Source organism: Carassius auratus, chromosome 47, assembly GCF_003368295.1.
Source record: "Carassius auratus strain Wakin chromosome 47, ASM336829v1, whole genome shotgun sequence".
Classification (NCBI taxonomy): Eukaryota; Metazoa; Chordata; class Actinopteri; order Cypriniformes; family Cyprinidae; genus Carassius; species Carassius auratus.
The window spans coordinates 14,463,807-14,486,945 of NC_039289.1; the positions used below are offsets into that span (position 1 = coordinate 14,463,807).

At 37.3% G+C, this 23,139-nt stretch overlaps 1 protein-coding gene across 1 annotated transcript; it reads left to right on the top strand.

Annotated features, from left to right (window-relative positions):
- The first annotated feature begins 14,567 nt into the window (after positions 1-14,567).
- On the top strand, positions 14,568-16,452 carry LOC113065192 (transcription factor Sox-2-like). Its single transcript, XM_026236440.1, has one exon. It carries the CDS (start codon positions 14,852-14,854, stop codon positions 15,797-15,799), a length of 948 nt encoding a protein of 315 aa, XP_026092225.1. The 5' UTR covers positions 14,568-14,851; the 3' UTR covers positions 15,800-16,452.
- Positions 16,453-23,139: the final 6,687 nt, after the last annotated feature.

Below are 23,139 nucleotides of genomic sequence, written 5' to 3' on the forward strand. Positions count from 1 at the left end.
TCATATTTTGAAATGAATTCATTTTAGACACATTCCTTTTTAATGCAGTGCTTAATCTAAAATATTATTTTACATGGCCTCTTTTCTGTGATTTGTTTCCTGCTTCTTTTTTCTTTTATTGTTCACTCTTGAAAATAAATGAATAAATAAAATTAAAAAAAAAAAAAAAAATTGGCATTGATGGTACCATGAAGAACCTTTCAAATCCATGGAACCTTTCAATGCACAAAATGTTATTTAAAGTGGAAATAGTTTCTTTAGTGGTTTAAAATGTATTTCCATGTCCCTTTCTGCAAGTCTCATTTTTGGCAAACGCTGTCTGTGCTGTTTTACAGATTTGAAAATGCCTCGGCAAATGATCGAAATTTAATTAGCAATATAAATGCCAGAAAGAGCACATTATGTACAATTGTCTTGCTATCTTTCCAGAAATTAGTCTTTTAAAATGAATTTGCTGTATTAATCATCCTCAAAATATTTTTGATCACTGAATTAATAGTTTTCCATCCTGTTTTTAGGTATTCATTGACATAGGTGATTGCCTCTTAATTACTACAACGGCCTCCTCCTATTCAGTCTTATTAATTCATGTTTCCTGGCACAGTCCCAAAAGGCAGTCTCGCCCTATATCTTCTAATTACTTCTGTAATTGAATTTGCTCACTGTTCCTGGGCAATTTTTTCAAGGAAGTGTTTGTTCGGCGGTTTATTGTGTCTTTGTGCACCGGTCCTCAGCAGACAGAACATGCAGGGCCTCTTTTCTCTTTTCTCATTAATTTTCCAGAGCCTGCCTTCAGTTATTTATTTATTATTACCTGCCGAGGCGGCATGTGAACGCCGGCGCAAACAGGGTGGAGGAAATTAATTAATTAGGATTGGTGAAACAATCCTTGGGCCCCTCTCAGTCAGTCAGTTCATTTGCTGAAGCCTTCACCGATTTGAGAAGTACTTTGAAGTGCCATTACAGATACGCCACGCAGGGAGACCGCGGCTGTCACGACTTTCAGAACAAGTGTGAAAGATTTGGAGTGAGTTGTACACTGGCGTCGAGCATAAAGGATATAATTCAATCCATATGATATTGGCGTAAAAGTCACTCAAGGCAGTGGCTCCTAATGCAGAGATTAATGGTGTAATTGAATGTGGCACGAGCTCGTCCTGGCCCTTATCGGAGCCCATCGCGGTCGCTCGACTGACCGCCGATGGACCCTCAGGGCTCTTTGTCCTCGTGTCAGAGGCCATTATCCGTTGGCAGTGGTGGAAAATTCGTCCCACAGCTCTGACGGCGCATGTGTGTCTTTAAAAAAAACTTTCCCCCACTCGGCCATTGATTTATTTTTCCTTTCCGCTGCTCCTATCTCTCCTCCTTTTGTTTCCTTATCGTGGCTCCAGGTTATTATGTGCAGAGTATTGACAGCACTTGAAGGCCCGTGGTCGATGGTGGGCTAATGCATCCGTAATCCCGCCTTTGTTATGGCGGGAATGTTTTGCACGGGTCTCCGATGAGGAGAGAGGTGCAAAGCTGTTGATCCAGGTTTTATTTGTCACGAAGCCCATCCATCAATCAAACCCGAGACCATCTGACTGACTGAATGACACGCCGACTGGGCTGAGGAAATTTGATAACGCCGTATTGTCAGGCAGCTTCACAGACTTTTTCCCCCCTCTCGATAAGAAATACATTTGACTGGAGCAGATAAGCGCACAAGGGGTAAAGCCTTAAAGAGAGAGGGTGACACATATGCCATAAGAGGGGGGCTTTTCTTCTTTTAAGAGCCCTGGTGTAAATGATAGGTCTGGCAAACAGGACAAACATAGATTCAAATGTGGCAACATCCAAGTGCAATGGATATACCTAGATTATTTAAAAAGATGCCAGATAGTAACAATTCCCCATCTGTTTGTGCCATTTTGGAAACGCCGGGAGAAGCGTAATGCCATGTTTTGCACCCTGTTTAGGGTCTCGCTGCATCATCACGCTCTTAAGAGATGCATTTAATGCACTGCTGATCGGTATCGCCACATTAAGTGCTTAGCCAAGACAGGTGAAGCATGTTTTTAGCCATCACACAAGGCCCTTTCTTAATAACACCATTTTTAAAATACAACAGAGGTACTTACAATAGAAGTGGATGAAGTCAATCGTAGGCGTTAAATTACTCACTGTTATAGGATAGAATTTTCAAAACTCGCTTTTTAAAATCTTGTCTAATGGAATTTTAATTATGTTATCACAGTGCAACCACAGTGCACTCAAATTTTTGTTCCAAACTGGGCCGCTCGGCCCGTCCCGAGCATCTTCCCAACATTAGCTGCAGAGGGACGCTGACCCATGAAAAGATTCTTGAGCAAAGGCGATGAAAGACGAGAAATTACCAGAGGGCAATAAAATGGACGTTATTGTGACCTGTACATTAACACACTGTATGATTAAGTAAGTTTTTGTGCTGTAATGACCAGAGGCTAAGGAGTCCGAAAAGAAATGGGGGAAAAAATCAATGTAAGACTGCAGCAGATTAGCTTGACAAATTACATGCACTCGACTGGCCCATTGTACAGTGTGTCTCCTATATTCTTTAAGAAGACATCACAAAATGGAGCTGCCAAATGGTGTATGGACTCCCGAGATCATTTTTATTGATTTTGCAAACATCAATGCAGGACTGGGGTGGTCGAGCACTCCTCGTGTCTTGGATGTGTGTCAGGAATGCCGCTGCATCAATACTGGGTCAGATGCAGACAGCTGTCATTGTTCCTGCCAATGGACGTTCTCATTCTTGAGATCTCCTCATCAGGACAACAACAACAGCTCTTTGGTTACTGAGTTTCGGCAAGACAAATAGTTCTGTTGTTGAGTGAGCTGCCAAAACAGACTTGAGAGTCATGGCTTGGCTGCAATAATATACAAATAATGTTTCTTTACGCTGTGTAGAAAATGTCTGACATTTGGTTCGAAAGTCTTTTTTAATATCACCATTACTTCTCATAGACCACAATAGGTTTAAATAAAGAAAATTGAGACGTTTAGATATTTTCCTGAGAATTTAAAACTTGAGATTCTAAAGAGAGCTTGACAATGTCTAAAACTGCACTCTTGTTAAAGACGTCAACCAGGACATTTCATTGCTCAGAATTCTTGATTCCAGAGTTCTCAGTAGATTTAAGTGCGTTTGTGTCAGATTTATATGTCTAAAACTAGAGATCTATCTTTAGAAAGTCATACTATCTTAAAAGTTTGTTTACTGGTATTGATGGTTCTATTAAAGAAACTTTAAGATCCATGGAATCTTTCCATAGCACAAATGTTCTATAAAGTGGAAAAATAGAATAATTATTGGATTTACAGTGGATTCTTTACACTAAGGGGGGGGGGGGTTATTTTAAGACATGTTCAGTGAAAGGTTCTTTATGTAACCCAAAAAGGTCTTCCTACACTCTTAAAAATAAAGTATTTTTATTGCCATCTATGATTCTAAGAAGAACCCTTAACATTCATGGAAACTTTTTATTTCACAAAATGTTCTTTATGTTGGAAAAATATTCTTTAGATTATTAAAATGTTCTTCAAACGGATAAAAAAATAATAATAATCAAATATTTTTGGAGAACCCAAAATGGTTCTTTCTATGTCGTTGCTCTAAAAGCCCCCTTTTGGAACCGTTCTTTTTTAGCTATAAATGTATAAAGATGGATTGGATTAACAATTTGTAAGAATTTAGTAAGAAATGTTGGTTGCACTTTATTTTACAGTACGTTTACTAACATGCACTTATAGTGTACTTACAGTGTATTTTAAAGTTCTGGTAACAAGGTAACTACATGGGGTAGGGTTAGGTTTAGGTTCAGGGTTAGTACCTAGTTATTACATAGTTATTGTAATTACTTTAATAAGTACATAGTACGTACATGAGGAACAGGAGAAACATTTGAGAAAATGGTGATACTTAAGTAAACTGTCTTGGTTTTTGAGCAATAAAATTGTCTGTCATAGAAGCAGAGTATGTTAAAATTACATCACTAAAGACATGGTAAGTAACATCATCATTTGACTATCTTACAGAGAAAAATAAATACATCTTTTTTATACTAAAACTAGATTTTGTGCGTAAACTCTTGATGTCAGCGCTCTCCCTCTCTGCTGGAGCTGTATTAATGCCATCTATCAGCACATGAGCAGAGCATGTAACATGATAAGAGCTGGCAGCGTGATTCATTTGATTCTATTAGCAGAGTGGCAGAGTTACATGGCAGCGTTAAACGGAGCAGATGTTAACAGTGGGAGGTGATGGAACAGCTTATACACACACACACAGATGCTGCAAACTGTTGCGTGCACTTGTCAGCAAGTGTAAACGTGTGTGCTTTATGATGCCATTTAAAGGAGAGTGTCTTAACATAGGCCATTTCCCACCGCGCAAGGGAAATTTCTACGCCTCCTTAACTCATGTTTTCTTTGCTTTTCACACACAGGCAAACACGTGTGATTTATCTTCCCGTGAACCGGTGGCATTTATGGGCTAGTTGTGAAATTCTACAACTACAGTATAAACAAGGGAGGAGAAAAGCGCAGGATGGAGAAAAGCGCAGGATGGAGAAATGCACGCAGAGTCCTTCTGAGCACGAGACCTCCCTGCAGTTCTGTCATGAAGTGTGTGTACATGAGTGAATCTTACTCGCAGGAGGTGCTCAAGCCTGACTCCATGCTCAGAGTTAATTGTGTTTTTTTTTTTTTTCTTCTGTATGAAACTTTTAAAAATCCAATTAGGAGCTTGAGTTCATTAGGAAAGACTGTTTTGAGTTTAAGCAACTATATTTTGAATGTGTCTTAAAAACGGGTGAAGCTTTGAAGTCATTTTATTTTATGATAATAATTACAGACTTCATGTGAGCTTAGTGTCTGTAACTAAATACACACCTCCCCAGAGGAGCATTTAGATGATTTTTTTCTCCCTCAAATTCCTTAGGAATAAAATAAAACTAGACCTGAATTTTTTTTAAATAAAAATACAATTCCTCTTGGACATTTCAATTGTTTCTCCAAGAAGGATAACTGTAGACTTTTGCTTTTAAATCTCCTGCTATTTTCCAGTAATATCACATGTATCTCCCTTAGTTTCAAGATATGTCTCTATAATATCTCTCTAAGTATGCTCAGGTTAGAATTTTTTCTTTCTAATTGGTCACTATTTATAACTTATGAGGTTTTATCTTTATCTCATATGTAAAAAAAAATGTTGATGTAACATTCAATTCAGTCTTTATTACAATATCTGGTGTTTTGTTGCAAACTTGATAAATCAAAGCACAGTTGGAGATACTGTTCTAAAATATAGATTGTGCTTTAAATTATTATTATTTTTTTTAAATCCTATGGGTCCTCTATTCCATTTTCAATACAAATATATAAGTAAATTACTTGTAATATATGCAGTTGACTGAAAGTATGAAAATTGCTCAAATGCTGATGTCATCTCATCTAACCACCCCAACAAAAATGAGTTTACAGTGTAATATAGAACCTCCTAATAGCATCTCCCAAAACTGGCCATTGTCTCTTTTTGTCTGTGATCTGGAAAAGGTTGGTGTGAACCACACTGATCTTCCTCTATTCATCCACAAGAGCCTGGTATTTATTTTTTCCTGGATTTCCCTTGGCTTGAGAAAAAGTCCACAAGATAGCTATATTGATCTGAGCACTGGACAGCCATCACACCCAGTCCCCGCTCATCTCAGATGGTGGTCCAGAGCCAGTGTCTGTAAAGATATCTCCACACAACCTGCCAGTGCTGGAACACTATGTGTTTCCTCTACTGGGAACAAGCGGCCCATTCAAACACATCAGCGAGGCCAGAGATTGGCCTAATCACATGCTTCCCAAGTCCATTATGATGTGTGGAAACTCTCCAACTAGCAGTGTCAGTCTGAAGGGATGTAGGAGAATGCAATTTTAGTAAGGTTGTGGTTGGGTTTTAGTGAAGCATTGGTAAATAATATATGTTCCAATTAAAAGTTCCACAAATAACTTTTGATTCACTAGTTCTTCAAAAAAAAAAAAAAAAAAAAAAAAAATGTCTGGTGCATTTATGAATCCGAAAGGCATTACTCTAAATCTGAACAACTCATCATGTGCAGCAAGAGCTTTTTAAATCTTCAGATAACGATATTGGAACTCAAGAACCTTGAGCAACTCAAGAAACCAAGAAGCCAAATGTTTTGTTATTAATATACCATACGCTGAATAGTGAAGAATGAAATATTTACCTTTTTATTTCTGGAATCAAATTCACTGTTTGAGAATCTTTAATAGAAACATTACTGTTCAAAGAAATAAGATGATCAAAGACATAATCAAGGACTAAGAGAAGCCAAGGTGTCCTCGGCCATGATGTTGGATTTGGTGTTTAGGGTATGTTTTCTAAGCCTATATCTTATGACACTCATAAGCAGAAATGTGAGGGACACCTGCCGTCGCCCATGTCACCAAAGTTTAAGAGGTATCATCCTGTGGTGTGTCCAGTATCTCATCTGGATTTGAAACAACTCTTCACACTTAATTACGGAGGATGAGGGAAATGCCCTATTTCTCTTTGTTATAGGCTAAGCTTCCAGTAATCCCAAACAAAAGGTCTGGCTCTGGAAGCTGTAGGATTTGCTGGTGGGATTATAGTCTCATGGATAATGATGTGCAGTCAGCGAAAGCAAAGCTTTATTTGAATTCAAATTGGCCGGTAAACAAAACCCATCGGTATGTCTGCTGTTGGAGTATCTGTCTAGTAAGCACTGTGTCAATGCATCAGCAAACCCATGCAATTTATATGGATCTATTATTGCCGTTACAGTGAGCAAGTGTTCTGTTATCTATCTCTTCATTATATGAGGGTTGCTGGAGCTCTGTTTCCGTACGATTCCTCTGCGCTACAGAGCCCATATCTGGCTTTTGATAGTACCTGTCTCTTGTGCTTGTTTTCAATGCACTTTGATTAATAGACACGTGGTTTCATAGAGACTTTTTAAGAAGCATTTGCCTTTTTTAGCAATTTTTATTTACTTGAAATGTATTTCTTACTGCTACTAAGTCAACAATATTTATTAGTGCTTGACACTAGCAAGCTAGCATTGCTACTAGTATTACTTACATAAAGGGTTAGGGATTCTCAAGAACTCAATATTAAACTTTAAGGAGTAACTTGCCCTTCAATTTGTGTGAAAGGCATAAATGATACCCTGATTTATGTGGCTTATTAAAGAAACATACTTATCTTGATTTTAAACACATCTGGCAGACACTGAAAGAGGACCTGCGATTAAGTGTAGGCTTTTTTGACTTAGAACAGCATGAAATCAACTATAGCAACAATCTAAAACACCCTGAAAATGTCTTAACAATCAACAAGAATTCCCTAAACATAAATGACAACCACAAACTAAGCTTCATTGCAACTAGGATTAATTTAGTCTTAGTCCTGTGTCAAGTGTACTATTATTTTGATAAATTTTATTTGCAGTTATTGTTATCATTTGGGAATTTTTTTTTTTTTTTTTTTACATTTCAAAAGTTGCTCTTTCACCAATAAACACAAATCAATAGAATATCGACTCTTCTCTGAAGTCTGAAATATTTTGGCTCTTTTTTTTTAAACTACATTTTAGTTTCATAATTTATTCTCAGTTGTTGTTTAATTACCTTATTATAGTCTTGTCATCTTCTTGTTTTCATCAGGGGAAAAAACTTTGTTGATGAACTTTTTTTGTCATAGATTTCATTAATGAAATTAACACTTACTGCAACAAGTTCAGTTGGTTTCCATTGTGTTAGTTGTACGTTAGTTGTGTTAGTTGTGTAGACCAATATGTAGCTAATTAGCAACCACCCAGAAATCTCTGAAAATGCCCCAGGAACTATCAAGATCACTCTAGCAACCACATAACAATACCCTGGGTACCATTTACACACATCCTAGCATCATTGCAACAACTTCCATTGGTTTCTGTTGGGGAAGTTTTTCACACATTAATGTGGCTCTTTTGGTGTACACCAATGTGTAACTGACTACAACCCACCCAGAAGACCATGAAAATGCCCAAGCAACCATCTAGATGCCCTTGCAATGGTATAGTAATGCCTTGTCAAGCATCCAGAACATCTTAGCATTATTGTGGTAAGTTCCATGGATAGCAATTGGGACTTGGGACAGTTATTCACACCTTAATGTTTCTCTTTTGATGTAGACCAGTATGAAACCAACTAGCAAACACCCAGTTAATGCCCTAGCAACTATCAAGAGTTGGGTTGTTGATGCCACTCAAAGAAGTCTTTGGTTGTGTATCAGTGGCCTAATCAATACTGGATTGGATTGGTTGGTAGATCCAGGGTATTTTAAGGCACCAGAGTGTGTCAGCTTAGTGCCACTGCACTTTATATTTCCAAGTCAGACACCTTTTAATTTAATTCAACTGGAGCGAGACAACATGGGAGTCAAATATAAGCCACGTGTCTTTTGCACCTTATTTACTGTAGGTGGTGATTTCGAATAATGTCTTTTGTGTTGTTCTGGAGGTTGGGCTCCAACTGTTTTCCCTCTTTCATTTCATGTTCCTGATGATGAGGCAAAGTCATTTAATTCAATATTTTCGCAAGTAGAAAGACCTTGAGGTCCTAAGACACCTCTTCTTTAATAAAGGTGTTATAGATTTTTTTTTTCACTTAGAGCACACACATATAATAAAATTAAGAAGAACTTATAGCTTAAAAGCATTTCTCTGTACTCTAATAGCCTGAACCCATAGCCTGTGATGTAACTCTGAAGATAACTGCGCCTGCATTTCCTCCTGACCGTATATGAATCAGAAGGCTTTCATCACTTGGTCCTAGCTCGTGCCTTTAAAGAAAGGCAGTGTTGGAATGGTTTTGATCCTGTGTTCTGGCTCTGTTAAAATTGTTTTCAGGATGTTTAGTCTAAGTGGCAGGTAGATCAGACACAGGGAAGGGATAATTTTAGGACATGACCTATATTTTCTTTCATATTAATGTTAAAAACAACCCACACAAAACATTTCAAGTGTTTCAACTAACTAATCTGGAAAAGTTTTTATCACCAAGCACACTATGAATGAATGATCACTTTTATGCCTCGATGAACGATACATGGGAATATAACTTGGGTCTTCTCTCGGTTTTCACATTAAGCAATTTACGTAACATGGCCACAACACTGAGCTGATTTAATAACATACATGTTATTATGGCACATTAATAACACATGGGGGGTGTCTCGTCGTCTTGTCCCACTGGAGCTCTGTTCATTCAGCCCTTGAAGAAGTTCACACAGAGGTTCACTCAGGCTGTGACTGACAGGTCTCGAACCCTGGAACGCTTCCTCTTGATTACAGATTCAGCGGGGTCTAAAGTGTCATCCTCCCATTAAGCTGGGGTTGTGTCACCATAATGCACACAAAATAGCAGCCAGAACACACTCTCATGCATATGGAAATGAATGGCCATTCATTCATATATCAGCGATGCAGGCCGACTCCATCAGAAGCACATTAGTATCCGACGCATTGCAACGCAGAAGTGAACCGCAGCCGATCTGACTGCAGTTCTGTCATTTTCACCGATTGTTTTGTCACCGTTTAATGGTTGTTGAAGCATCAGCCCATCATCACTTTGATTGGAGCTGTAAGAGCAGTTATTCTGCAGCAAAACACAACACTAACAGTAAATCTGTTACTCCGGTTAACAATAATAAATTATGTTTTTTATTGTAAGATTTACTTTTTGACAAATCATTAATTAATATTTTTGACTTCACTTTTTGATGGTTATTATTATTATTAGCCTACGTACTACACACAGTGTGTTCTATTTGCCTGCATCTTTGCGAGCTCATTAGTCAGGGTAGTATTTTGATTGAAGTCATTATTGCTTTTCTTTTGTAGCAGCACCGTTGAGATTAACACTGAACCGTGCTGTATGAGTAGACAAAGCCTTCACAGTCAGTGCAGTGGATTACTGTCAGTACGAAGGTATAGGGAGGACGTGGTGGCCCATAATTCCCATAGAAAGGTAGACAAACACACAACTTTTCCCTCTAAGGCCTTTTGTCTCCCCCTGCTCCTATCACCCCCAGTGCCCTGTCAGAACCCATAAGAGCGCTGACCCAACCAGAGCCAAAGCCTGAAACCCACACCGAATAAGACCGGGTCCTAGCTTCAAAGCATCTTATTCAACTCAAGCTTCTGTTGTTAGATATTTTAGAGCTTATTAATTAGACAGATCAGTTGAAAATTTAGCTATGCATTTAAATACATGCAAACTGTACTGACAAACAGGAGGAAATGTGTGATCACAGTAATGAAACTTGTCACTATGTACAAATCAAATCAAACTGATTTTCTACTAGTATTAATTCTACTAGGATTAAATATATACACAAAATGTACGAATTTAAGGAGCCATGCAATGACATGCAAGAAAATAATAAAAATAAATTGTGCACACGATTTATAAATAAAGAGAACTTATTAGTAAATCGTGTGCATGATATAGCAAATTGAGAGCAATAAATAGTAATCGTGTGCACCTTTTAGTACATCGAGGGAACGAATAAGTAAAACGTGCATTTATTTTTATTTTTTTCATGCACGTCATGTGCAGAGCTCCTGACAAACTGGTGAATGTCATTGTTTTACAACTGGCATTGCTTTTTTATTTTATTTGTATTCATTTTGTGTATGTGATTATATCATGACATAACTTTTATTATTATTATTATTATTATTATTATTACTACTACTATACCTTTATTTAAATTTATATTATATAGTGGTTTCTTTTTGCTGTTGTTGTTCACATTATTCTGATAAATGTATGGAAGCACTGAATGCTCCCCGGCTGTACATGCCATGGCAGTGTATTTTCTGAAGTAAAATCTTTATCAAATAGCCATTCTTTTCGTTTGAAAAAGCCAGCCCATTACCTCGCGAATGCTTTTGTTGGCCTTTTACAAGAGCGAACAAAAACTGTTATTCAGGAGAAGGCTTTAGATTTTTATTGTTGGTGGAGCTCACAGTGTTATTGTAATAAAAAGAGCCATCTGTGTCAGAGACAATGGCTTCAAATTATCTCTGAATACCCAGTGAAAAAAATATAAAGCTTCCTCCTTTCTCATTATGTTTGGTGGGGGGTTTTGTAGACTTGCTATAAGTGACTTTTGTTGTTCTTGATGCATTCTTCTTTTTCAATCGGCCCCTTTTCAGATGGTTTGTAACTGTAGATGAGCTGAGGCGGGCGAACACAGCCGCGCAGCGAGCACTCTTGAGCGGGCACACGGAGCGAGTGGACGCTGCTGGATCATGAGAGCGGACGCCGGAGGAAAGCGCGGCCGGAAAGAGCGCCTGCTCGCCGGGCGCGCATGTGAGGATCCGCCCTAGAGGCAGACGGAACTCTGGATGTGTCAGTCAAACTGAGTGTAAGTAACTCTGGTTTGATGCTCGGCTTCTGCGCGCGTCTGTCTGCTGGGACAGGATATTAATTAGAGATTTAAAGAGCGTGTTACACGTTTGTTATTTTAAAATATTAATATGTGTTTTTTAGGAGGCGGCATTTTTTTCCAAGCTATTTTGTTCGTTTTATATATATACGTGTACAGTAGATTTCTACTTGTTGACATTTCATGGCTGTCTGGAAAACTTTATGGGAGAGGTGGGGGGCTGACAAACATTTGTTTTACAAGTGTTTTTAATTGTTTTAATATTTAAAATGTATGTTAAATTAAAGTACAATTAACACATCAAAATTAGTTTGTAATCTTCAAAATTTCGTCTTTTTTTTTTTAAGAAAACTATCAAAATAATTCTAAAGATGACTGTGATAATCTGTCATGTCAGAATGAAACATTTAATCTCAAACTTTCTATCTGAAGATGTATTGCAAATTTTCAACTTTTGTTTTAATGCTTCCGTTTGTTAGTTTTGGTCGCTGATGTTTCTGAACTATTTTAAGCACCTATAGCTATAAATTGGATACCGTTATCATATTTATAGATGTATAAAGCAGAGTTATTTGTCATATTTTGATCTGTAGTCAGCACGGCCCCTAGTGGACAAAACTCTCTCTCTCGCTCTCTCTCTCTCTCTCTCTCTCTCTCACACACACACACACACACACTCTCTCTCTCTCTCTCTCTCTCTCTCTCTCTCTCTCTCTTTCTCTCTCTCTCCCTCTCTCTCTTCCCTCTCTTATGCCAATTTCTATCTCATAATTTGAGTACTTAATTCTTGAATAATTCTAACTCTCACTCTCAAAGAATGTTTTCTGTAATTGTTGAATTCGTTTCTGTGTACATAGGCCCATATTTGTTAGCATACACTGGATTAGTTGTGAGATATTGAGCGCAAACATTAAAAAAAATAAACAAAATAAATAAAAAAATCGACGAAAGTGTAGTTAGTCCTGGTAGTTATTTCCATTTATTTATTTATTTATTTATTTATTTATTTATTTGTTTGTTTTTACGGTTTCAAACAGCTTAATGGTTCTCGTAGGAAATGTTACGTTTGTTTGATTGATTTACTTGTGTTTTCTATTTATCTCTTTTTTTTAGTTTCTTTGTGTTTATTCATTTTCATCTGTCAGGCAATTCTTTATTTCTAAAACATCAGTCTTCAGGACCATGGGATATCATTAAAATGTATTCATTCGCTTAATAATAAGAAACTTTTTTTTTTTTTTTTTTTTTTTTTTTTTTTACAAGCTGCTAACTATTATTTAGAACTGCGACAATTGCCAATTTAGCCGAAGCAGGATCCTCTCTGGGACGTTAGAGATTCCCTGCTGTTCTACACATTTCCATAAGCAGATTAAAGCAGTCAAATGCAGATCGAGAGAGCAGTTTAGAGCTGCATTAGAATAGCGCGTGCTGCACTGCCCTCGTGCTCAAATCCGCGGATTTGTTAGGCGCTTAATAGAAGTTTAAAGTGACATCACGACTATTTGTTTATTTATTCAGGTATCCATCCTTCAAAAATAAATCTAAAACATTTTCAAATATGCAGTGGGCTATAGCTTTATTTTTTATTTGTGTTTGCTCTTTAGAATTGATTTTGTATATGGTAACAATGTATTACACATTATGGCCTTTGATTTATAAATAACACAAATGGATAAATCAATCGAGTTGGGAAATATTTTAAAGGGCCAGTCGTTGAGTTTTTCTTCTATTGTTATCACCACAAGAGGACGCTCTTGAAACATTAAAAGATCTGCTTTCGTGCATAGTCGAAATTTTTTTATTTTTTTCTTCTTCTTCTTCTTCTTCCTGACATTAAGCCTGTTTGTATGTTAGTTCCACTTCTGTCGCCTTGTCGTTTAATGTCTACTTCTGCAGAAGAATGATCAACTTTAAATCGTAACTCTTGGAGAACAGATCTTCTTACCAAAAATGACACCGCGTGTTTTAGTAATTATAAAACAGCGCAATGGTTGTTTTTGACAATTGGATTTGATCAGATTGCATTATTATAAAGCTGTTTTTCTGAAGGAGGCTGTGCGGAATAAACCGTCTTTCCTGTCAGTCTTCATGGAGGAAATCCTCAGATCTCAGATGGGCAGTGTAGTCAGCTTCTGTGGTGCTTTTGTTCAGAGTGAAGTAATGACAAGAACCGAGACAAAACTACCTATTTGTGATGATTGACGGGGCTCTGTTTTCTAATTCACATTCAGCTTGAGCCGTTGAAGTGTAGTGTGTATGAATACAGAAATCCTACCACACATTCTGCTTATTGTTTCCAGAAATAATAATAAATAATATAACACTTTATGTATATATATATATATATATATATATATATATATATATATATATATATATATATATATATATATATATATATATATATATATATATATAATAGCACACGAGCAGTGATTGTTTATTCCATATGTTAACAGTTGCTAATAATACAAATAACAACCGAGAGTAATCACAAAATTAATAATGACTTTAATAAGTAAAATAAATATTGTATATTTGTGTTTAACACACTTCCGCATGCCTAAAGGTTTTATCCAAGAGCAATATTCAAACAGAAACTTACAGGCTAATACTATGAAAATGTTTCTAAAAAAATCGTTTTTAATTTTATTTTTCAATGTCAAATGTTTCAGTGTTCAACAGTCCATTTAAACTTGCAAATTAGACGTTAACATATACATGTAGCTACTAAAAAATAATAAATAAATAAATACAATTCCGGACGCTTTGTACAGCAAAAGCAGAACTGTATGTTTTGGTTTAGGATCTCAAAATCACATGTCCTTGTAATATAGTATGGTTAGAGAGTTATTTGTGTGAAATACTCTCACTTTAGTAAGTTATTGCTCTGATAACACACACACACACACACACACACTCGCAGTGTTCATTGGTGGAGAAGTGCTGCCTGTGCCTCAGCGCTACACTGCTGACCGCCCGTAACCCCGCCCCTTTATGCAAATCCTAGAGACACACAGGCTTGGCTGAGAGAGCAGACGCGCTCTGATTGGTCAGCGACAAACCCATTTATATTCGCTGACAGTCGCTCTATGAATGGTTGTCTATTAACTTGTTCAAAAAGTATCAGGAGTTGACAAGGGCTCAGGCGAGGAGGGAAAGCGAGTTTGTGTTGATTCTTCAAGACTAAAAAAATAAGTTTGTGGGCTCAACAGGACCCGAGAGCGCGTACCTCCTCAGCAAAGTTCCCACAACTGCTAAGGTAACTTCAGCAGCCTGCACTTTGGACTTCTTTGCGTGTTTTTTGTTTTGTTTTTGTTTTTACTTCTGGTGGGGAAGACTTTCACGAAATCGTTTTAAATGTATAACATGATGGAGACCGAGCTGAAACCCCCGGTGTCTCAGCCGAACACGGGGGGCACGGGGAACACCAACTCTTCAGGAAACAACCAGAAAAACAGCCCGGACCGGGTCAAGAGACCCATGAACGCCTTCATGGTGTGGTCGCGGGGCCAGAGGAGGAAAATGGCACAGGAGAACCCCAAAATGCACAATTCGGAAATAAGCAAGCGCCTTGGGGCCGAGTGGAAACTTCTGTCCGAGAGCGAGAAGCGGCCGTTCATCGACGAAGCCAAGCGCCTTCGGGCTCTCCACATGAAGGAACACCCGGATTACAAATACAGACCCCGGAGGAAAACCAAGACCCTCATGAAGAAGGACAAGTACACCCTGCCGGGCGGGCTTCTGGCGCCGGGCGGCAACGGCATGGGCGCCGGTGTGGGTGTAGGGGCCGGTTTGGGCTCTGGGGTCAACCAGAGGATGGACAGTTATGCCCACATGAACGGCTGGGCCAACGGAGGCTACGGCATGATGCAGGAGCAGTTGGGTTACCCGCAGCACCCGGGACTGAACACGCACAACACGGCGCAGATGCAGCCCATGCACCGCTACGACATGAGCGCGCTCCAGTACAACTCCATGAGCAACTCGCAGACCTACATGAACGGATCGCCCACCTACAGCATGTCCTATTCGCAGCAAAGCACGCCGGGAATGACGCTGGGCTCCATGGGCTCGGTGGTCAAGTCCGAGTCCAGCTCGAGTCCGCCGGTGGTCACGTCGTCCTCTCACGGCCGGGCCGGACAGTGTCAAACAGGGGACCTGCGGGACATGATCAGTATGTACCTGCCTGGCGCGGAGGTGCAGGACCAGAGCGCGCAGAGCAGACTGCACATGTCCCAACACTACCAGAGCGCGCCTGTGCCCGGCACGACGATCAACGGCACCATGCCCTTATCACACATGTAAATGACTTTTCTACAATTTGGACTATTTTTGTACAGGACACTTTGGGGAGGGAAAAGTTGTATAGCTCTCAAGGAAAGAACACAAACGTTTGCTTTCTATTTAAAATGGAACGGTAGGAACTCCACACAGTTTTTCGTTCTGTCGTTCTTTTTTATTTTCTGGTTCTGTTCTGTTCTCTCTTTTTTTATTGCAGAAGGTGTATGAGATTTGGAAAACTTAAGCGATTGAGAGTGAATCAAATGTTTTATTATTGCAATTGACTTGTGTACAGTATTTATCAAAGACACATAATAACAACCAGATTTAATGTTTGTCAACAGCAGGAAGTTACGTTTTTTATAAAAGGCAAACAAGATGGCAAAACTGATTTACTTCAGTATATGCTTCAAAATTCTGCGAACGCTGGAAGAACGGGATAAAAAGAGTTTCTCGATGAAGTACATAGTAATAAACCGTTATTATTATTATTATTATTATGAGTTCTAAATGACAGAACAAACAGTGGCACTCTCGCAGGTTCGACCTTTTATTTGATTTGATTTGATCATTTTCGTTCTCCCATTCTTCATCTATTAGGCATATGAAGTTTGTGTTCTTTATTTTCTCATGGTTTATAAATTTTCTGTACATTTTCTGTGATATTTTAAGTTTTTATTTGAAAAACTTTCATTTTTCGTAGTTGTTAAATGTGGCCAACACTCCATGTATATATTTTATCTAATAACATCATTATAACAGTTACAATCTGAGTTTTTTTTTTTTTTTTTTTTTTTTTTTCAATATGCAGTTTGAAATGAATAAATTTTTGAGATTTGGATATTTGAAATGGTTTCTGGTTTTGATTTGATTTGGATATTTAGGCTTTCTTGTCTAACTATCCTATTTATAGATTCCAAATTAATTGTCACTTATACTTAAGTATGCATTCAAAATCTCTAACTCAAAGCACAGATGTGACATAAAGAGTGCATTATTGCATGAATTGGTCTGAATAAGATGACACACAGACACAAGGGTCTTCTCTTCTAAAGTAAGTATAATTCAATCGCATGTGCAGAATTGTGAAGGTGTGCTTATTGGTGTTTGCTTCAAACAAATGACATGTTAGATGTTACTTAAATTTAGTAAGCACTAAGTTAACACCGTTTCTATTTTTTAGTGGAAACGAAGACTGTGAGCGACAACCACAGCGTGTAAGTTTCTTGCCTGTAAATCTCTGCTCTGCTTGGGGAGATAAAAACGACCCAAATGAAATGAAGACGCACGTCAAAGGTAGTCACTTGCTTCAACTTTATTTCTTATTAGCTGTTTTTATATGAGTGCATGCATTTATAATGCACATTCACTTATTTATTTAGTTTGCTTGTGCGTGCAAGTTTTAAATGTCAGTTGTTTTGAAGATTCATTATTTAAAAATATATATTTATTTAGAGTTCTTTAAATTATCTGTAATTTTATATAATCTTATATTTTATTATAAAATAATAAATAACACTAACCTCGTTATATTTTAACCTGTAAAATATATATTATATTATAGCCTATATTTCTATAATATTGCATAATATATATATATATTATATATATATATATATATATATATATATATATATATATATATATATATATATATATATATATATATATATATATATATATTCTTAAACATTAACAAACATTAAATGCATATTGATTTTAATAATAATAATAATAATAATAATAATAATGTACCGTTAATGCAATGTAATGTCACTCGCTAAAAAATAAATAAATAAATAATAATAATCACATTTGGAGTTCTGCAGAATGAAAAACAAATAACAGTAAACTATTAAGCGTTGCTCCAATCACTTATGCCCTTCCCAGGCTTTGCCTTTACATGAAGATGAACGCATTAAAGCACTGGTGTAGTGTTGGACACAGTTAGAGAACATGCTGCTGGGGTTTGTCCAGTGTCGCTTACTTGAAATCAAGCTGAAGATAAGATGATGAAGGTGAACTGTGGATGCATGGGGTTTAAAGTCTGAAGTGTGTTGGGATGTTCTGCTGCTCTGTGCTGGTAGATTAGTGCTGGTTCTTGCCAAGGAGCTGAGGCATCTATTACAGCGGGTCTCGGGGGAGAAGGGCTCACATTAAGCGCTAAATGAATATTTGACGAGGGCTCATTCCGACAAACGTGTCCCTGCCGGACTCTCGACGGGTCAGGGAGCACTGCTTCAATCCAGTGTTGATACACGCGGAGGAATGGGGTGTGATGGCTGGATCTGTGTGATAAACTGGGGGTTTGAGTCTGGATGTGAGTGGACTGAGGCTGTAGCTACTAATAATTCAGGATCTAAAGAAATGTTTGCTGAAATGTTCACTGTGTTCATGTTTAACGATCTTTACACCTGTAGCTACAAAAAAAAAAAAAAAAAAAAAAAAGTATATTTTAATATTAACAAACCACAGTCTGCCGCTGTTTAGTCATTTTATTTAGAGTGATAGCTTAAAGATACTGCTTTACAAAAAGTTTCACCATGGACTTTTAATGCTATGTAGGTCTATTTAAAAACACAGTTTTGTAAAATAACATTTGCGCGATCAGAAAAAAAACACACACAATGTGTTTAATGTTAAGCGGTGTTTGGGATTATTTTAAAATAATTAATAATATGGCACGAACTAATAATGACATCACTGGTTTGATCTGGTTTAAAGCGTGTGCTTTAGCTGTCATGTGTGATATATAGGCCTATTGCTTGGTTATTATACGGACCATTTTTTTTGTTGTTGTTGTTGTTAGAAAGTCGTGTGTTTTTGTTGTTGAATTGTATTTTATTGTAATATATGGGATGGCCCGACTCGCTGAATCTGCTGTTGTAAAGCACAGATATCTGTGGAGCAACAGTTGGTAAACCCTCTTTTCAACAGAAAGCTGCTAAAATTAGATCTATGACTGAAATCTGAACATTTCATCATTTCATCCCTGATGACAGTAACATGGGCCATTTCTCTAAATACTCACGGAGTGCTTCTTTCATTTAGGCCTCAAAGAGCGCCAAAGCTCATTCTTCAATATGTAATTTATAATCATCTGGTTTGGGAAAGCAAGCCTCGACAATGGCAATTTCATTATAATATGAGCAAATATAAATTGAAATGAGGATTACAGATATGTGACTGTTTGAAACAACCAAAGAATAAACCTCAAACACAACAATTACAACTACTACTAACAAATAAGTATACATATAATTATTAAAAAAAATAAAAATAAATGTGGTTATACTATTGATTTGCTGTTGTTGTTGTTATTAGTAAAATATATCATAATTATTGATTTTATTAAAATGTAATCATCACTTAATGTTCACGATATTATTATTAGGCATATAATTATCATATTAGCAATAGCAAATACTTATAAGCGTTACTAATTAATAGCGTCAGATTATTTTAATTTTACACGGAACATATATCACACACATGAAGTACTTAAACGGTAAACATCCACGCATAGCATGTGACTCCGTTTGTAATTTGCTGTTTGCTGGCTCTGGGAGTAAATGGGTGGAGAAAGGCGCAAACTATTTGGAGAAAGTAATAAGTTGTTTCTCGTGGCGGTTTTTTCGGGAGGGGGTCAGTGATGAGGGGGGACCGAGCATTGTGAGAGGGGCTGAATTGAGAACTGTCAGAGATGTCTCTCATTGGGTGAATGATCCAGTGCAGGTGCAGGGAAATAGGGGGATGGGGGTCTCAATAAGACCACACACTGTCAGCCAGCAGCACATCAGTCTCGCGCCTCGGCCAGTCCGAACCGAGCCTGACAAAACACCGCCGGGTTTTTCTTTTTTTTCTTCTTCTTCTTCTTATTTACTTCGTTTTTTTTTTTTTAGATGAATGTTCTTTATTTTCTGGAAGCCAAAAAGTGCGTCTAAATGAAGCGTTAAAGCAGATGTTTTCATCTGACGTCATGGCTCGTTCGTGTTGATTTAATTGATTAGGTTGAATCGAGGCATTTTAACAACGCTAGATATAACGCAGCTATATTTGTGCGCGTGTGCGCGCGTCTACATTTTTCTATTGTCTGGTAGTCGTTTTGAAAACGAAGGGATTAAAATAAAACTCTTATTTCAGATCAATATACAGCCTGTCATAATTCTAACCAAGATCCCGTTGAAGAATTTGGCACTCGACTCCAGTTCAGCCAGATTCTGACATCTGCTTCTTGTCATCATATTCACGCATGCCAGTGCTTTTTTTCTCTCTTCTTCTTCTTGTCAGTCTTTGTTGTGCAAAGTTACTTTTTAGTAAGATCTTTCTTGTTGTAAATGTAAGATTGCTTTCTCTCAGTAATATCCATTAAACTCTTCTTTATCCCATAACATACTGTACAAAGATACTAGTGAAGGGCACACACCTTTTTATTGTTTGCATGCAATTATATGTTCATGTATTTGTTTGTATTGTCTGGTGCTTATTTACACATCAGCTGCTTTGCTTTGCTACGTTTATCAAACCTGAACGAAAAAAAAACACCGACTTTGATGGTGTCTGTTTTGTTATAAATTTGAGATAGCACACGCGATTAATGGCAGTATAGCCGTGGAGAATTTCATCTTTATTTTCTCGAAATATCTTTATTGATAACTCTGGATTGGATCCGACAGACATATGCAGAACAATGCAAGCCAGATATTTAGAGTAAAAACATACAGTTTGTATTATGATCAGTGTTCAGTTGTTCTGAGTTGACATGATTTTGCTCACTTGTGGATTTCAAATTAAATTCTACAAATATTCAAATTCAGCAATTCTGATCTGTTATAATTAAACAGTTTGCGCGCGCTTTTTTCTTATATTTTCTTTTCTTTTCTTTTCTAATTGTTCATAACGAATCGGACAATACAGATCAATCTATGCAAGAAGCTCACATCTGTCAGTCTGCAACAAATGGCACCCGTCCATCATGTGTGTCTGTCCTGTATCATTATGCGGAGCAACAAGGTTGACCATATGCAAAGCTGAGGTGCAAGTATTTCGTTCCACACGAGGAACAGTCAGAGCAATGCGGATCCAGAGGGCTTTTAACGCCCCACTGAGTCTCAGACTGCGCTCTGTTGAAGATGGGAGGAGAGTGTTTGTTCAAAATAGATTTCAATAAAATACTCATTATCTACCATGCGCGCCTTATTAAAATCGCATAGACTTCTAAATATAGCTTTCTAAAAATTCTAAATAGCGCTTTTCGTTCGATCGGATTTGAAATATTTAGAGCTGTTTTTTTTTTAATTATTATTCGGAGCGTCAAAAAAAAAAAAAAAAACTATAAACATGCAACACATTTAATTTAAACAGGTACTTTACTTTTGGTTAAATATTTTGGAAATTAAAAAAAAAAAATCGAAGTTTTGCGAAAACAAAGATTGACTTTAAACTCTGGAACGCCTGGTGTTTTTAATGTAAACGCAATGCGGATCGCGCTGCGACTTAAAGCGACGCAAGGGAGTGTAAAATGTGTAAAGAGTGTAAAATAAACTCTCAAGTTTTTATTCAGTCCTCATAAAACACATTAACATATTCAAAACCTATTCGTTGTGTTTCCCTTTTCCTAGGAAATGCCATCAGGTAAATATATGTGATGCAATTTTTGCATGATGATCTTCAGCATGTGAATTTTTTTTTTTTTTGGTTTCCCAGCATTAGGTTTGGGGGCTGCTAGGAGACTGAACCTCACAAACAGCAGGGCATTGTTCTCTTCATTCCGACAATTTCAAGCTTCACTTATACATATAGCATAGGCCTTTATGTTGATTAATGACACTGAAAGCAACTGGGCCATACTTAAAAACAACTCATATTCGTCGCCAGTCACACTGTTTAAATCTGGTATTTGTTGACCAAGACTTGATTCTGACAGAATTTCTAAGAAGCTGAAGATAATGAGGATCTAATGTGGACTGATGAAATGAATTAATGGATTGGGCAAGGGAAATAAATGATTTGGGAATATTCCCAGGGCTCATTTCTCTTCTCAGTTTTGGATCAACCAGACGTATGTGTGCTTTCAGAAGAAAGGGTTTGTCTGGAAGTTGAATGGCCCCTCAACCGGCCCATTATGTTTCTCTAGTCACCCCCGTGTCATCTGAATGGAACGCGTGGGCTTGTTGACAACTAATTTTCTCAAAATCTCTGTGGCTCTTCCTGCCCTAAAGGTATCTACATGCTTTGGACTCCCCAAGACTTTCACTTTTATTTCGAGCCGTTGAATCGAACAGGGGTGCGTTTCCCAAAAGCATAGTTGCTAATCTGTTAGCAACTTGGTTGGCAATGAGAAATTGTATTGCAACCAATAAAGTTGCTTGCTTAGTTAGTTAGCAACTATGCTTTTGGGAAATGCACCCCGGGCTGGATATTTTCTATTCGAATTCGTAATTAGGCCATTATCAAGAACACTTGGCAAAGGATGCCATTGTTTAAACGTAAAAAAAGAAAAGAAAAGGAAAAAAAGAACGGATTTTAAACTTTATATTTTAATGCTGATTAAAGTAGCAGTAGTAGTAGTTTGATAGCGATTACACCGTTTACTTTTAAATCAAATTATCATTAAGAAGAAACTGAAAAAAAATACGTTTTGCTATAATAGTATTCTTAATTTTTCGTTTTAATTGGTTGTTAGTTTTAATATGCATGACTTTACAACGAGCCACAGTCCTCAAATGTGTCTATGATGCCAATACAGACCTAAAAAATAATAATAATAATGATAATAATCGAGCTTCGCATTTAGGTCACCACATGCCTGTCTTGCACTCATGAGTCTAATTAATTCTCAAGTGTAGTTAGTGGGTCTAAATCTTTGAATGGCCCCTATGCTTTCGTCAGAGACCCTGCAGGAACATAAAGGGCTTTTTTCTTTCTTTTTCTTACATTCAGACTCAAAGAGCTACTCGAGCGTTCCTTGGAAGTGACGGAATGTAGCCTAATGCTTTAAACCGGACACACGTTTTTAGCAAACTAAAGGACTGCGACCATAGGACACTTCCAGATTATGCTGATTATTATTATTATTATTTACATTCATTTCAAACTCCTTAAAACGAATACTCGTGATCAGAGCTGCCAGAAACACAGATATGAAATGTAATTTGTATATTGGTCAGGTTGTCCGAGATTTTAAAAAGGAGAAATCTTGCTTGCATTGATGAAAAAGGTTTAAACGAAACACATTTGATTTGAATGACAACCGTCAATCAAAAGGTAGCTAAACTTTCTTTGCACTTTGAATAGCCTAAATAATACACGGCCAGAGAATTATTTTCAAATGATATTTAAAAATACACTTGCAAGATAATTTT

Excerpts from the sequence above, each read along its gene's own strand:
- LOC113065192 (XM_026236440.1), top strand. The coding sequence starts at position 14,852 with ATGTATAACATGATGGAGACCGAGCTGAAACCCCCGGTGTCTCAGCCG.